This window comes from Macaca nemestrina, chromosome 8, assembly GCF_043159975.1.
Source record: "Macaca nemestrina isolate mMacNem1 chromosome 8, mMacNem.hap1, whole genome shotgun sequence".
Classification (NCBI taxonomy): domain Eukaryota; kingdom Metazoa; phylum Chordata; class Mammalia; order Primates; family Cercopithecidae; genus Macaca; species Macaca nemestrina.
The window spans coordinates 12,413,573-12,429,322 of NC_092132.1; the positions used below are offsets into that span (position 1 = coordinate 12,413,573).

General features: G+C 47.6%; 1 protein-coding gene across 2 annotated transcripts in view; it reads right to left on the reverse strand.

The window, feature by feature from the left end:
• The window catches only part of LOC105492833 (thyroglobulin), a 273,233-nt gene that overhangs the window by 238,852 nt on the left and 18,631 nt on the right, over positions 1–15,750 (reverse strand). For both annotated transcript variants that reach the window (XM_011760101.3, XM_011760100.3), the window contains exons 9-15: positions 14,242–15,342; positions 13,223–13,807; positions 7,159–7,398; positions 3,311–3,448; positions 2,850–2,927; positions 2,186–2,298; positions 770–872 (exon numbers count right to left, since the gene is read on the reverse strand). In XM_011760101.3, coding sequence (XP_011758403.2) covers positions 770–872; positions 2,186–2,298; positions 2,850–2,927; positions 3,311–3,448; positions 7,159–7,398; positions 13,223–13,807; positions 14,242–15,342 — 2,358 coding nt within the window. The remainder of the gene's footprint in view (positions 1–769; positions 873–2,185; positions 2,299–2,849; positions 2,928–3,310; positions 3,449–7,158; positions 7,399–13,222; positions 13,808–14,241; positions 15,343–15,750) is intronic.

Consider the following 15,750-nt stretch of genomic DNA (forward strand, 5'->3'; position numbering starts at 1 on the left):
AGTACGTGAGCAGGTACAGTTCTGTGAAATAAAGGCAACAATAGTGCAGTGTAGGAGCCTATGGAGGAAGACAGACGCCAGCAGAGGCTTCCTGGAGGGACAGATGTGTGGTCTGAGCAAAAATTTGTCAAGTAAGGGGTGGGGAGGGGAGAGACGGACATATTGCAGGTGGCACAGCCAGAACGCCTGAAGGCCCAGGTGGAAGAAAGTGTCTTCATTTTTCAAAAGTCTGACCAGAATTTATCACACCTGCACCCTGAAGCACAACTGATGGAGAAGAACGAGAAGCCGAAAAAGACACACCAGAGCAAGACGTGTAGGGCCCTCGAGTCATGCCAGGGAGCTCGAGCATGGCCCCGAGGGGAATGGGAGCATTTGTGGTGTTTCGGCAGAAGAGGGACATCTGCATATCATCCTTTGGGGACATCACCTGGGTTTCACCGTGGAAACTGGATTGTAGGGCCACACATCCGCCCAGCCCTCCAAAGCCCTAGGACCCCCTTTGATGGGAACCAATGTTAGTTTGCACTTCTCAGACACAAAGCACAGCCTGCTCCCTGCCACGTTTGCTTCTCCCAAGAACCGGCAGAAGTGGGGGAGTATTGCCCCTATTTCATAGATGAGAAAACTGAGGCATAGTGAGGCCAGCAGCTGCGCCCCCACTGCTATGCAAGAGGCAGAGCTAGGACATGAAGCCAGCTCTTTGGACTCCACGCTCAGTGCCCCACAGAAGAGGTGAGAAGCCATGCTGGGAGGGGCTGCCACTCACACTGGGCACTGCTGTTCGAGCCAGGCAGCAACTCTTCTCCTGATGCAGGGTCTACGCACCAGGTGCCAGCCTCTGATGCCTGCAGCCTGGCATACTCTCCTGTCTGAGACAAAGCCAAGGTCATGTCAGTCACTGTGGGCAAGACGCTCTAGTGGCAAACCTGCTGCTGGCAGATGTCAAAAGTGTCCCTTCCAAAACAACAGGTGATGGCTTTTCCACATGGAGAGAGGTGGAGGTGGGGAGAGGTGCTCTCCTGTTCCCAGTCCTTTATGTGCATCATTTGATTGACGGCTACAACAGCCTCGTGAGGCATAGACAATGGTTCTCCCACTTTTGGGTGGGGGAAACTGAAGCTCTCTCAGAGAGGGAAAGTGGGGCATCGCCTCACAGCTGGTGAGTGAGAGGCAGGTCAGGTCCAGGCCCAAACCCATCTAGACCCAAAGCCTAGCCATGCTCCTGGACCAGCCTCACTAATTCCAGAAATGATTTTGACAAGCACTAGAATCTCCACAGGAACTGGCCTTGCAAATCACACCTCAGAGTGCCTCTAAGCTCTGCTCTGGAATCACTTTTCCCACCATTGGACACTGTGGCTTCTACCTCTCCTTCTCTCTGTGTAAGCATCAGTGCCCAGGAAGAAGCAGAATTGTATTCCAACAGTAGGTGCTTTCCAGCCAAGATAAAAAAAACACTAAATGATATTGACAATTTCTCTATGAAACGATTCTTAAGTGGGTCCATGTTTACAGTACCAAACAATAATAAGGAAACTTTTGCTTAGCACCGTACGGTTTCATGAGTTTCAACACTGCTGTTTCATCTGCTTCTCATCAAGTCCTTGGAAGCTGAGCAGAGTGGGTGGTGGTGTTCCCACCATCTTATTTTAGAAAAAGGACACTGAGGCCCAGAGACTTCCCTCACTTGGCAAGAAAGTGGTTAAGTTCTGGGCATAAATTCTTTCTCTAGGAGCTCTACATCAGTACTTCGCTGAATTATGAGTTGTTACAATCACCCCGGGAGCTTGGGGAGGGAAACAGCCTGGTGTCCTCCGTGTGTTGAGAACCTGGGATGCAGTGAGCGTAGGGCCTTGGCCAAGATGCCTTTAGGAGAAATATGATAGCATGTTTTGTTTATTTTTCAAAGAGTTCTTATGAAAGATATTTCCTTGGAATCTCAAAACAATCCTAGCATTAGCTAGGACAAAATGTGGCCTGATCTTATGATTAAACAAAACAAACTGGGACACAGAAAAGGTAAGTAAATGGCCCAAGGTCACAGAACCAGGTTCTAGCAGGCCCAGACAAACACCCAGGCTGAGAACGCTTAACTAAGCTGAATGTATTGAACAAAAAGAAAAATCATCTTCGACCAGCGGGGACAAGTCCCGGCTCCAATCCTGTGCTTCCAGACCCTTACCTCTAGGCAGGCTGGGATGAACAGGTCTTTTGGAGATGGGTTTCCTTGGGATCTAGCCTGTTTCCAGCTGGAAAGCAACCCACTGGTTCGAGATTTCTCGCAGGTTGTCGGGCCTGTGGGAGACAGAGGTGTTCATAAAGGACTGGTCGTGGGAGCCAAGGGAAAGAGGGGATCCCAGGTTGACCCCAGGTTTCAGGGTCATGGGCCTGGGTGAATGCAGGTGCTCTTCACAGAGAGGTAGAACCTCAGAGGACAAAGACTCATGTGGGACATGCCAGCTTTGAGATGTCAAGTGGACTGCGGATTACACACTGTTGAGCCTCAGGAGAGGGGTTGGGGCTGCAGGTTCAGATGTGAGGCGGTTGCTGAAACTACAGGAGTGGCTGAAACTGCCCAGCAGGTGTACAGAGTGGGAGAACCAGGGTTCCTTCAAAAGTCTCAGCTGTTTCTTTCCACTTGCAAAGCTGTGAGCCTTCCAACTAGGAAGGGCCAAGGTCAGTGCAAGCTTGCAGGCCTGGAGACTTGGGAAATGCATCCGGCTGCGCCCAGGGCCTAGCTGAAGGGCTGAGCCATGGAGTCTCCAGCGGTTGGGCAACCACAGCTGACTAGGCCAGTGATGCCCACCAATGGGGGTTGAGAGGAGAGCTCTGCTGGCTTTACTTACACTGTGGAATCTGCAGAGAGCGGGCAGTCAGTGAGGCAGGGATGAATCCTCCTTTCTCATCTACACACCAGCAGTGCCCTGGAATAGAGCCAAGGGGAGGACATTCAGGAATTGCACTAGGGACTTACCCCAGAGGGTCCCATAAACAACTTTCCTTCTTCACTCACAGCAGTGCAAGCCTGGTCGCCTTCTGTCCCCAGTCTAGACCCCCAGTTGGACATTGTCCACAATCACTCTGATGCCCCAGCAACCACCCACTTGTCTTTCAGGCCGATAGAAGGTCACTGCTCCTGTTACACAGGTGAGATAACTGGAGGCCAGAGAAGCTAAGGAATTTGTCACCAGCTGCTAAAGAGGAGCCCAAGAGTCCAGTTCATTTGCCTCCCGGTGTGGGGCTCTGTCCTCTAAAATAAAAAAAAGGGGTGTCACTTGGCCACCTGAAGGTGCCTATCCCTCCTTACCAGTCCCGGTGTGGCACTGCACAGGCTCCCAACTTCCGAACGCATCACATTGTGGCACATAGGGGCCCAACTGCAGAAGGGCGGATGCTCCAGCCGAGTCGTCCAGGGAAAAGCGGCGTCTCTGATAGAAGCTTAAGGCTGGAGTCAGGGAAGGAGAAAAGCAGAATATGACCACCTGCTCTGTGTGGGCTCTGTTGCTGAGAACAACCATATATGTCCTGGTTCCAACATAAGGAGGCCTTCTTATTTATTTATTTGACAAACATTTCAACCCACAGTATTACAGAGGCTCCTTGCACAGTAGGCAGACACTCAACAGATTGTCCTTTAAGAATAACACTTAGGCTGCAGCTTGAAAGAATATTATAGTAGACCTGTACAATAACTTCCATACAGAAATAATTAGGTCAGTGAAGTGTCTTCAGGCACATGAGATAATAGTAATAATAGATAGGCTCTATACTCATATGTTAAGTGTGAGGCGCTAGCTAAATACATACCTTAGTTAATTTAATCCTCATAGCAATCTAGAAGAAATGTCATATTATCCTATTTAACAAATGAGAAAAACAGATGGATTAAGCAAATTAACCAAGGGTTCATAGCCAGAAAGGGGAGGGGTTGGCCTTGGAACACAAGAGGGCAATCAATGTCAGCTACCCTCATAGGTTTCTCTACCAAACTCCTACAGTTTAGTTTTTAACCCCCTTTGAATCTTTGATATCCACAAAAATAGTATCAGATCTTCACAGCGGCTCCATGAAGCCAGAACTTTTACCCCAGGTGAGGAAACAGAGGCTCAATGAGGGAGCTTATATGTTGAACCACCGGCCACCCTACTAATGAAACTGCACCTGCACCCACCCTCAGCTTTGAACATGGCTTTCCCCACCACCAACATAGTACATAGTATACTCATTTATTGTGTTAGATTTGTCTCCTCTGCACTAGCATTTAAGCTCTTTGGTGCAGAGATTTGTGTTTATTTTGCAAACAGAGGGGTGTCTGGCTCATATTAGGCACTCAAGAAATCACTGATTGGGAAAAAAGAGTGAATGAATGAATGTATGAGGGAGAGAGGAAGAAGCAAGGATAGGCAGCTGGTGGGACACACATCAGCTTGGTCTGGGTCTTACCAGGCTCAGTCTGATTTGCCCCGACCACCACCCTCCTCCTAGGCGGCCATGAACTGTCACCTGAGCCCTTTCTCCACTCCTGCTGGCACTTGGGGCAGGTTGGGGTTCCTCACCAGGATCCTGGAGGGAGAATGGGTACGTCTGCGGCAGCACTGTTGGCAGTCACCTGCAGCCCATTGGGACAGTTCTCCCCACTCCCCACCTTTCAGAAACAGGCTTCATGGCTCCAGACAGGAGAGCCTGCAGATCCAAGGATGCCACCAACTCAGTCTCAGAGCCCATCTGGAGACACCAGGACCCACCTCTGAAGCAGCCCGGTAGAGTAGACTGTGTTCTGGAGTCTGCCAGGCCTCCTTCTGAATCCCGGCACTGCGCCTCCTAACTGTGATCACGAACAAGTTGCCCAACCTCTCTAAGCCTCAGTTTCCTCATCTGTGGACTGGGTCTAACACTCACCTAACAGGGCAACTGTGATATTTACATCAAAGGAGCTGACAGGCATTAAGCATCAAGTGCTTGCCAGACCCAGCTGTGTGCATGTACTCCCGTGGCCTTCGCCACCCTCATTAGGCCCTCAGACATGGCTACCATGTTCTAGTGGTCAAAGGTACTTTGCTCTGGGCCCTCAATCCTCAGACTCTCAGGGAAAAGACCTGGCCTGGTCCTCTATGCTCCCTTCCTCTTTTCTCTATAAGCTCAGACATGCAAAGCTGAGCATGTGGCTACTTGGAGAGGAACTTCTAAGCTCGACTTCTAAAGAAAATGCCATCGTGCCATTCAATGACTAATATCAACAGCACCAGCGACGTTGCCTCCCCTTTCTCGACATTTCCCTCCCTGACCAAAGCAGTCACAACTGAAGGGGCATCAATCCCAGTTCTCTCTTTGATTACCTCAAATCCTGTCTTTGTACAAAAATGTAAAACAACAGGGTTCTTCCCAAAAGCAGAAGTCTCCGAGTCTCTGAGGAACAGAGAAAAGCAGTGTCTAGGCATAGGGTGAGGGTAGTGGACGGAAGAGAGAGAAAGAAGGGAGGAAGGAAGCAACAAGGATGGTTAACCACCATCTACTGAGCTCCTGGTAGGTGTCAGGCACTGTGCCACGCACCAGGGATATGGAAAGAATAAGACACAGTGCCTTGTCCTCCAGAAGAGATGTCTAGTGAGAGAGAGAAGCAGGAAACCAAGATGGCATGCGTGAGATTGTCACGTGGTATTAGAACAAAGATCACTGAGACCCAGTCCCATGCTGGTAGTAGACACCCTGGAGTGCCTGCTGGAGGGGATGGGAAGGCAGGGAGCTGCCCTCCTGCTGGAGGGATTCTCTTTGACTTGGAGAAGATGTTGTCATGGGAGGACTGCTTTGCTGTTTGGTGACTCAAGTCTGGAAAGCTAGACAGGGAATCAGCTGAGACCATTTGACAAGGATGTGGATCCTGAGTAAGATTCAAAGACAAATGAATCATTTGTCCTTGTCAAGTTGATGTGGGGTCAGCGAGAAAACTTGGAAGGGACCTGCTCTCCTGCTAGAGCAGCTGTGAGGTCATGGATGAAGAACAAGGGCTCTAGGATGAGGCAGAGCTAGGCACCGACCTCAGCAATACCTGGAATTAGCCCAGCAGGGAACAGGAGAGCTGAGAGGATGAGCTGGAGGACCAGGTCTCTGGGCTTCCCATCCAGGCCCACTGGTTATCAGTTGTGTGAATTCGGGAAAGTGACTTAACCTCAAACTCCGTTTCCCCATTTGCAAAGAATTGTGGATGGCGATTATACCATCTTTCTCCTGGAGCTGTTACAGGATTAAATTTGAAGATCTGATAATCTACTTAGCACAGTAAGTGCCTGCTCAAAGGTGAGGTTAGAATATTGTTTAGCTGGTGGAGGGCTGTGACTCATGCCTGTAATCCCAGCACTTTGGGAGGCCAAGGCAGACAGATCAATTGAAGTCAGGAGTTCGAGACCAGCCTGGCCAACATGGTGAAATCCCGTCTCTACTAAAAATGTGCAAATATTAGCTGGGCATGGTGGCGCACACCTGTAGTCCCAGCCACTCGGGTGGATGAGGTGGGAGGATCGCTTGAGCCCAGGAGTTCCAGGCTGTGGTGAGCTATGATTGTACCACTGCGCCCCAGCCTGGGCGACAAAGCAAGACTCCATCTCAAAAAAAAAAAAAAAAAATAGAATATTGTTCAGCTGTTATTATAGACCAGAGGACTGCAGGCTCTCTGAGCTTACGCCTCTGTCGCATGCGGGTAGTAATTCCTGCTTTTTGGAGTTACTCTCAGGATCAGATGAGATCAACGAGTCATAGTTCTTCAATATCGAGGCTTCCTCTCCCCTCCCCCTGTGTGGTGTTCGTGAATCCCCGGAAATGGAGGGAAGCTTTGGTGCAGGCCATGGGGATTGTATGAGCATTCAGGGGCTTGGGTCCCTGACATTTTAACAAGAATATTTGGGCTTTGTGGGAGCGGCAGGTGCCATCTGAAACCTGTCCTAGGGTAGATTCGCTGGAGAATGAGGGAGCATTTTAGAGACGGGTGCAGCATTCCAGCGTTGACTGGCGTCCCCAAACCACTTTGCCTTTTCTTCCCGTGAACCCACCAGCCTGGGGAAGCCAAACCACGAAGTCCTAAGCATGACTGAGGAGAGACTAATTTAAGCTCCTGTTTTTCCAAAGGGATGCAGTAAGAAAGCGGAACGGCACCGCACTTACTAGACTGAGCCGCCAGGCGAATGGCGTAATCACTCCCGCGCAGAAACTGCTCCGCCAGAGCCTCCCGGGGCGGGAAGAGTGGAGGAAGGCCGAGGTCCTCATTCCTCAGCCGGATTCCCTTGGCCACCAGGAAACTCTCCCCCAGAGGGAACCGAGAACTGTTGGAAGCTGAGACAATCTCTTCCGTTTCCCTAATGAACTGCAGTACAAGGAGCTTCGCTTCCTCACAGGAGCCAGGACCTAGGCGGATAAAAATATCCCAGATGGACTCACTCACCACGTGGACCTCCCTCTGACTCCCATGAAGCATGTGTACCCACATACACACACACACACACACACACACGCACCCCCACACACTACACACATACCACACACACACCACACACCACATGGCACACACATACACACACACCACACATACACACCGCACACACTACACACATACCACACACACCACACACACCACATGCCACACACATACACGCCACACACACACACCACACACCACATGCCACACACACACACACACACACCACACATACCCCACACACTACACACATACCACACACACCACACACCACATGCCACACACATACACGCCACACACACACACTACACACACCACACACAACACACAACACACACCACACACACACTACACACATACCACACACACACCACACACCACATGCCACACACATACACACCACACACACACACCACACACACAACACACACCACACACACACACACCCCCCACACACACACTACACACATACCACACACACACCACACACCACATGCCACACACACACACTACACACATACCACACACACACCACACACCACATGCCACACACATACACGCCACACACACACCACACACACAACACACACAACACACACCACACACACACAACATACACATACACACCACCCCCTCACACTACACACATACACACCAAAACACACCCCACACACACATACACACCACACGCACACCACACACACACCACACAACACACACCACTCCCCCACACTACACACATACACACCACATACCACACACATACACACCAACCCCCACACACTACACACATACACAGCACAAACACACCACACACACACACACATCACACACACAGTATGCACATACAGATCACGTACACCACACATACACGTACACACACACCACCCCAAACACACCACACATATACATGTACACACACACACCACAAACATACACACCACACACACAAATACCACACACATACATACCCCACACACACCACACACACTACACACATAGAGATCACATACCCACCACTCCTGCACACAACACACAAACACCACACACACATACACACACACTACACACACCACACCCATACCCACCACACACTAACACACACACCACACACACCACACACATACACACCCCCCACACCACACATACACACACAAATACACACCACACACACCACACACACACATGAACACCACACACACACCACCCCCAAACACACACCACCCACACACACATACACACACGACACACACAGACACATCACACACACCATACACATATACCACACACATACACACCACACACACCACCCACATAAGCACCATACACACACAACCACACACATACACACCACACACAGTACACACACACCACACCATACACACACATGCACACTACACACACACACCACATAGACACACACCACACACATACATATACACACACACCACCCTCATATACACACATACACACACCACACATACCCACACACCACAAACACCACACATGCACATACCACACACACAAAAACTCACACACCATAACCCATATAGAAACACACACCTCATAAACACCACACACACATACATAAACATACACCCACCACACCACACACATACACACACTACACAATACACACCCACACATGCGTGCATTTTTGCCTCAGCTATTTCCTTCTCAGCAGCTCTTTCCACGACCTGGAATATTCCTTATTTTGCCTCCACACACTCATTCAGTCACCATTTGTGGAGGGCCCACTGCGTAAGATGAGTAATAGCTCATATTTGCTCCATGCTGTGCATCATTCTGAGCACATCTACACAATCTAATCGATGCAACAGCCCAATAAAATATTCTTATTCTCATGCTACGGATGAGAAACTGAGGCATGGAGAAGTCATATAATGTAAACAAGTTCCCAGCTAGCAATTAGCTGATTCAGAATTTCAATCTAGACAGTCTCACTCTGGGAATAGTGATCTTGACTAGCTCTCTCTAACGAAAGATAGACAGATGATGGATGGATGGATGCATGGACAGATGGATGGATGGATGGATGGATGGATGGATGGATATCAAAAGTTGAAGGGAGGCACTGTAGGTTAGTAGAGAGTTATTCCTGTGAAGCGGAAAGAGCGTGGCACTCACATACCTTTGGGTTCAATTTTTGGGTCATTTATTAGTTGTGCAACCATGGATAATGCACTTAACTTCTCTGAGTTTCAGCCTCCTGATCTGTGCAATGGGAAATATTGGGGCCTCTAGTCCATGGGGTTTTGTAATGAGCCTTTGAAGTGTTGCAGTTGAAGTGCTTGGCACAGCATCCGGCACATGCTGTCCTTGGCATTGTCACTTAGCAAAATCCACCCTCGCCATATTTACTTAAAACATCACATTGTGAATTCAACAGTGGGGGTGTCACCAGATTCTTTTGATAGCATGGGATCAACAGAAAACAAAAGACTTTGACTTCCAGAATGTGAAGTTATTGTTTTCTTGTTCAAAAAAAAGGATATTATCAAATAATTTATTCTATTAATCCCAGGGATTTTGAATCTCTGAAGCAAAAACTCACACTTAAAAACCTCGGCTTGCTCTCCATTTCTTCCAGGATAAAGTGAAAATCTACAACTGGGCACATAAGATCTTTTCAAATCTGTCCCCAGCTGTATGCAGTGGTTCACGCCTGTCATCCTAGCACTTTGGGAGGCCGAGGCAGACAGATCACTTGAGCCCAGGAGTTCAAGACCAGCCTGGGCAACATGGTAAAACCCCGTCTCTACAAGAAATGCAAAAATTAGCTGGGCGTGATGGCACATGCTTGTAGTCCCAGCTACTTGAGAGGCTGAGGTGGCAGGATCACTTGAGCCTGCTGCAGTGAACTGAGATCATGCCACTGCAATCCAACATAGGCAACAGAGCAAGACTCTGTCTCAAAAAAATTATAATCTGTTCCCGATTTACTATCCGCCTCTTCTTTCACTCCCTCCTGCATCCCCTCCCCTCCTACATCTATAACCTTTTCTCCATCTCACTCACAGCTTCATTGACTCAGTGCATCCTATTTCCTCTGTCGCAAAGGGCCTGCCACATCTGTGACTGGACAAACCCCTCTTAAGATTCATCCCAGTAGTTGGGGTCAAGCTAATCTTTACCCCAATCTTCAAGGAGTTAGTAGCCCCTTTCTCCGAGCACCCTCCACTGCATTTTCCATGTACATACCTCTGCTCCACCATTGCCATTGATTACTTTCCTGATAACATCCTTGGTTTCCCCCACTGGTCTCTAAGCGTCTCAGGGCAGACACCATCCTTTACACGACTGTCTCCCCATCGTACAGTACAGTGCACACAGTAGGCAGTTCATAAACGCATATTAAATGAAGACAGCAAAATTTCAACCAGACCAGAGATAGCAATGCAGACTCAAATTCCTAGAGGCCTGAGCCATTACCCACACATGCATGTAGGAAGTTATTGGTCCCTTCATTACTCACTGTCAATTGTATTAATCCAGCCATCACTTATTAAGTACTTCCTATGTGCCAAGTCCAGCACTTTATATCTATTACTTTTTGTAATTCTTCCAACAAGCCTTTGAGGCAGTTACGTGTTGTAACTCAGATTTTACAGATGACACCAAGACTCAAAAGAGTTAGCCTCTCTCAGGTCACAGAGCAGTAGATGGTAGAGCCATGGTACAAGACAGCTACTGTTCTGTCCTCCAGGCCAGTCCTCCTCAAGCTTTTGGCTGTACTGAATTCCCCTGGGAATATTGTAGAAATGCAAGTTTTGATTCAATAGGTGGGGCCTGAGATCCTGAATCTTTAACGAGTTCCCAAAGTGAATGCCAATGCCACTGGACTACACTTTGAGTATCAAACGCTTTTGATTGTATACCCTTATCAACAAAAGAGTTTGAATATGCACCCCCCAAAATGGGTATTTTTTTTTATAAGGCATATACACAAATTACTAAAATAATACACTACATGCAGATTTTTAGCTGTTTCAGCTGTTAAACATTTAATAGCAAAAACGAAAATATTAATAGAAATGTGAAAGGAAGATAGAAAATACTGAATAGAGATGGAAGTTCTAACATTTTCTCCCTAATGGATAGTCTTGTATCCAGTCTCTTGTTACTCAATAAAAAAAAAGCCAATTACTCTAAGTGTAGTTCTAACATTCTCTCCAGCATTCAGACTAAGGTAAGACTAGTCACTAAAGTAATCCCAGCACTTTGGGAGGCTGAGGCAGGTGGATCACCTGAGCTCAGGAGTTCAAGACCAACCAGGCCAACATGCTGAAACTCCATCTCTACCAAAAATACAAAAAAAAAAAAATAGCTGGGCATGGTGGTAGGCACCTGTAATCCCAGTTACTTAGGATCTGAGGCACGAGAATTGCTTGAACCTGGGAGGCGGAGGTTGCAGTGAGCTGAGATCGCTCCATTGCACTCCAGCCTGGGCAACAAGAGTGAAACTCAGTCTCAAAATAAAATAAAATAAAGTTACTAGGTACTTTTGGTTATCGACAACTCACGCTCCTAAAATTGCATACAAATAGGACCAAATTTAGTCTTAGATAATTTAAAATTATAGGAATGTCGCCATGTAAGAGACCTGACCACTGGTATGGAGAATGATTCTACCACAAAAAACACAAAAATAAGTAAGACTTCTTATCTAACAGGCCAAAATCAATGTGTTAACCTTGAGGGTTCTATTGCTAGAACTTGACATTTGAATGGAGGATCCTTGCATTGTCATCTCTGGGTTGTTCAAAATGCCAAGAGTATTACTGTTCTCATCACATGGTACTTTCACCCAACGTTTTAAAAACCAGTTGCTGCTAAAGCCTAAAATTTAGCCAGTATCAAAATAGTCTAATGTATTTTAACATTACTCAGAAAGGTCCAGACAATGTTAAACTTGCAAAGAATGAATTGAGAGATTTCACTGAACGGCTGTCATATCACCTATAATATTAGCAATGGCTGGTTAGAGAGATTTGGATTTGGTGATAACAGTGTTGAACATATCTGGTTGTTCTTTCAAACTGCTGGCATGGCTAAAGGGGAGAAGGCATTTTAACTGAAACTCAGTGTCAGCTTCCTTCTATTTATGGCTCATAAGTCATAACTTTCCCATAAGTCTACCTGCCACAAAGCTGAATGTATAGACCTCAATTAGCGGCTCTCCAATCAGTTCCTTAGTTAAATCCTTCCAAATCAATTAAAGCCACTTCAGGTGGCACTCTCCTGAGGTCTGCGCATCTAGCAGCATTCTGTGCAAATAGCAGGTTCACTGTAATACTCATTGGTCCATTAAAAGGTGCACCTAACATAGGAGCGATTACTAAACATTAACCATAGGAGGACAAGGGCCAGGTCATCTCCACTTTTATAGCCTTCATCAGCTCTAAGATGAAGATGCTTTGCACACAGAAGACATCCAGTAAAAATCTAAGACACCGATTGAAGTAATCAATTATATGAAAGCTTTAAAATATACTGTATCAATCTTGCCAACACCTCACTGTGTCGATGCAGGGAAGTCCCCTCGCCTCTGTGAACCTTGGTTTTCTCAGCCATCTCTAAACTCCATTCCAGCTTTGACACTCAATCCCCTCCCACTAGACATCCTTTATATATATATATATATATATATATATATATATATATATATATATATATATATATTAAACACACAGACATACACACACACTTAGCTCTTCATATGCATTAGCTCACATGTTGGGAGCTTGCTCGGCTCAGCCCGCGTTCCTTCCAGCTCTTGGCCAGCCTCATCCACACACCAGCAGTTCCGAAGGTCGAAATGTGCCAAAGGAGTGCTGAAGTCTGAGTAGGGCCCTGGGTATCGGCTGAGTTGGCCGTTTAGGATCTGCCAGAAGAGGTAGGGATCCAGGAGGACATTCTCCCTGGACTGGGACCGGTTCCCTTCCAGTGCTGCTAGTGGGACATCTTGCAGAGAAGGGTATTGGGACAGCACCGGGAAGACACCTTGCTGGCCAGCCTCATACAGACTCTGAATAAAGAGACCAAAGTTTCCGGAAGCTGCTTCTCTGTAGCTCATGATCTTCACTAGCAGCTCGGCAGGCATCAGCTCCTGGCCCTTGTTCTGAGCCTCCCATCGTTGGTACCACTCAAAGACCTGCTCGGGGGGCCCATCGCATTGCACTTGTCTCCACTGTCCATCGGCACTGCACTGTGGGATGTAGGTGTCGGAAAGGGTGGGTAGCATGCTGGAGTTAGAGAGCAGGGCCTGCACCGTCCTGAGGAAAGCTTGCTCAGCCTGTAATTGACAGGGTGTGGGGCCTGGGGAGGAACAATGAGCAGGTGTTTCAGTTTAAGAAATTTAATAAACTGGAAAGACTAAGATAAAACCACTTAACTGTCCAAACCCCATCTAAAACCTCATATAGCCATAGAAATAACATGAAGCTTAAATTTGTAAAGAATATCTAGATAGGCATTGCCCCATGACTAAATCAGCACCATTGAAATCAGTTAGTGATCAGCACTGCAAAAATGTGGCAGTTCTTTAAGGCCAAAGAAATCTCCTTATTTACTCCTAGGTCTGATTAATATTATCTAGGCGTTCCGGGATCATTTTTAACATAAGCAGTCAATTTCATCTTTAACTGAAGTGTAAGCATTGGCTAGGAGTGGATTTCTATTGCTGTACTGCATTAGGTCAGGGCCTAAAGAGAGACTCAGGGAACCTGCAGATTGAATACCCACAGACTTACATTTCTTGGGCTTCCCCATTGCACTTCGAGTTCCAGGAATGGCCTGACCCTCAGCATCAACACAGTAACACTCTGAGTTGAAGCACTGGACAGGCAGGAAATATCCCTCACTAGTACAAGCAGGGACAAACAAGCTGGAGCCAGCAGGCTGGCTGCCCATGAGGCTTTGCATGCGAGCCCTTTGCTTTTCACAGTCTGTGGGGCACCTCGGCTGTCCACCTCTCACTCTTGAGCTGGGAAGCTCTTTGCCCCAGGAATCCACACACCAGCACTCTCCGGCAAAGCACTGGACATCTTCATAGCTTCCTTCTGTCGTGCATGATGGGACAAACAGCCTTTCAGGTGTCTGCTCACAGGTCTGGGACCTGAGCACCGTTTCCATCACATCACCTAAATCTCTTGCCACATCTTCTGGCACAGAGATAGCATGTTGCAAGAAGAGAAGGAATTCTGGAAGCTCCAGGAGAGAAGCAAGGAATTTGAGGGCATTTTGGTTCTCCTGTAGGTTAATTTCAAAGCCAAAGCTGCCCACAATTGGCTTATTCATAGCAACATCCTTCTTAGCGGCTTCAGGGGTTCCTGTAGAAGAATTTGAATCTAATCCCACCGAGACTGGCTTGGCCAAATCTTCTAGTCTCCCTCCATTCGAGAAGCTTGCAAGACCAAGTTGCTGGAAAAATTGACTGAAGTTAAATGTGCCTCTTGTGCCAAGGGCTCCAGACAAGTTAAACTGGCCAAGATTCACCAAAAATTTCCCTCCAAAAAGGTTTTGCTGGAGTCTCTTTGGGTTGGTGGTAAACTGAAGGGCAAGACGAGCCAGCCCTCGGGAGGGAAAAATCGCTCGGATGGCTTCTTTGAGAAGACTCTCTGAGACAGAAAACTGTTGGCTCTGTCCTTCCACCATTGGGCGGAGGAGCCCAGAGTCCACAAAGAGCTCTTTGATTGTGGGTGGGCAGGATGTGGCAAATCTGGCTACTCTCGGAGAGGCCCATCTTTTCTCCGGGGAAGAGAACAGGTCGTGCTGGCTGAAGTAGCCTGAGGTCCCAAAGTAGAGTCTGGACAAGGCCTGCTGCCTTTTGGAGGCACAAGATCTGCCTTCAGCTGCATGAGACAAAGTGAAATGGGAGAAAAGGTTTTAATGTCACGAGCAATCCTGAGACAGCTCCTCAGATCTTTCAGGTGGTAAGATGCCAGAACATTCAATCAAGGACACCTACGTTTGAAACCACTTTCTTCTCTGTGTCGTTTTATTTTTTCCTTTCCCCTGAGCTACCTCTGTGGGGTCATTTTGGAGGAGTGACTATTCCAGGTGGCATGACCACTCCCCTAGCTCTCACTAGAGGTTGATCCCTTCTAAGGCAAGTCTCGTAAATACTGGCTCACTTTCTGAAAATCTGACCTCACTTGCCAACTGTACTCGGGTGAATAGTGTCCCCTCCCTGCACAGACATGATGTTCATGTCTACAGGGAACCTCAGAATGTGATTTAGAAATAGGGTCTTTGCAGAT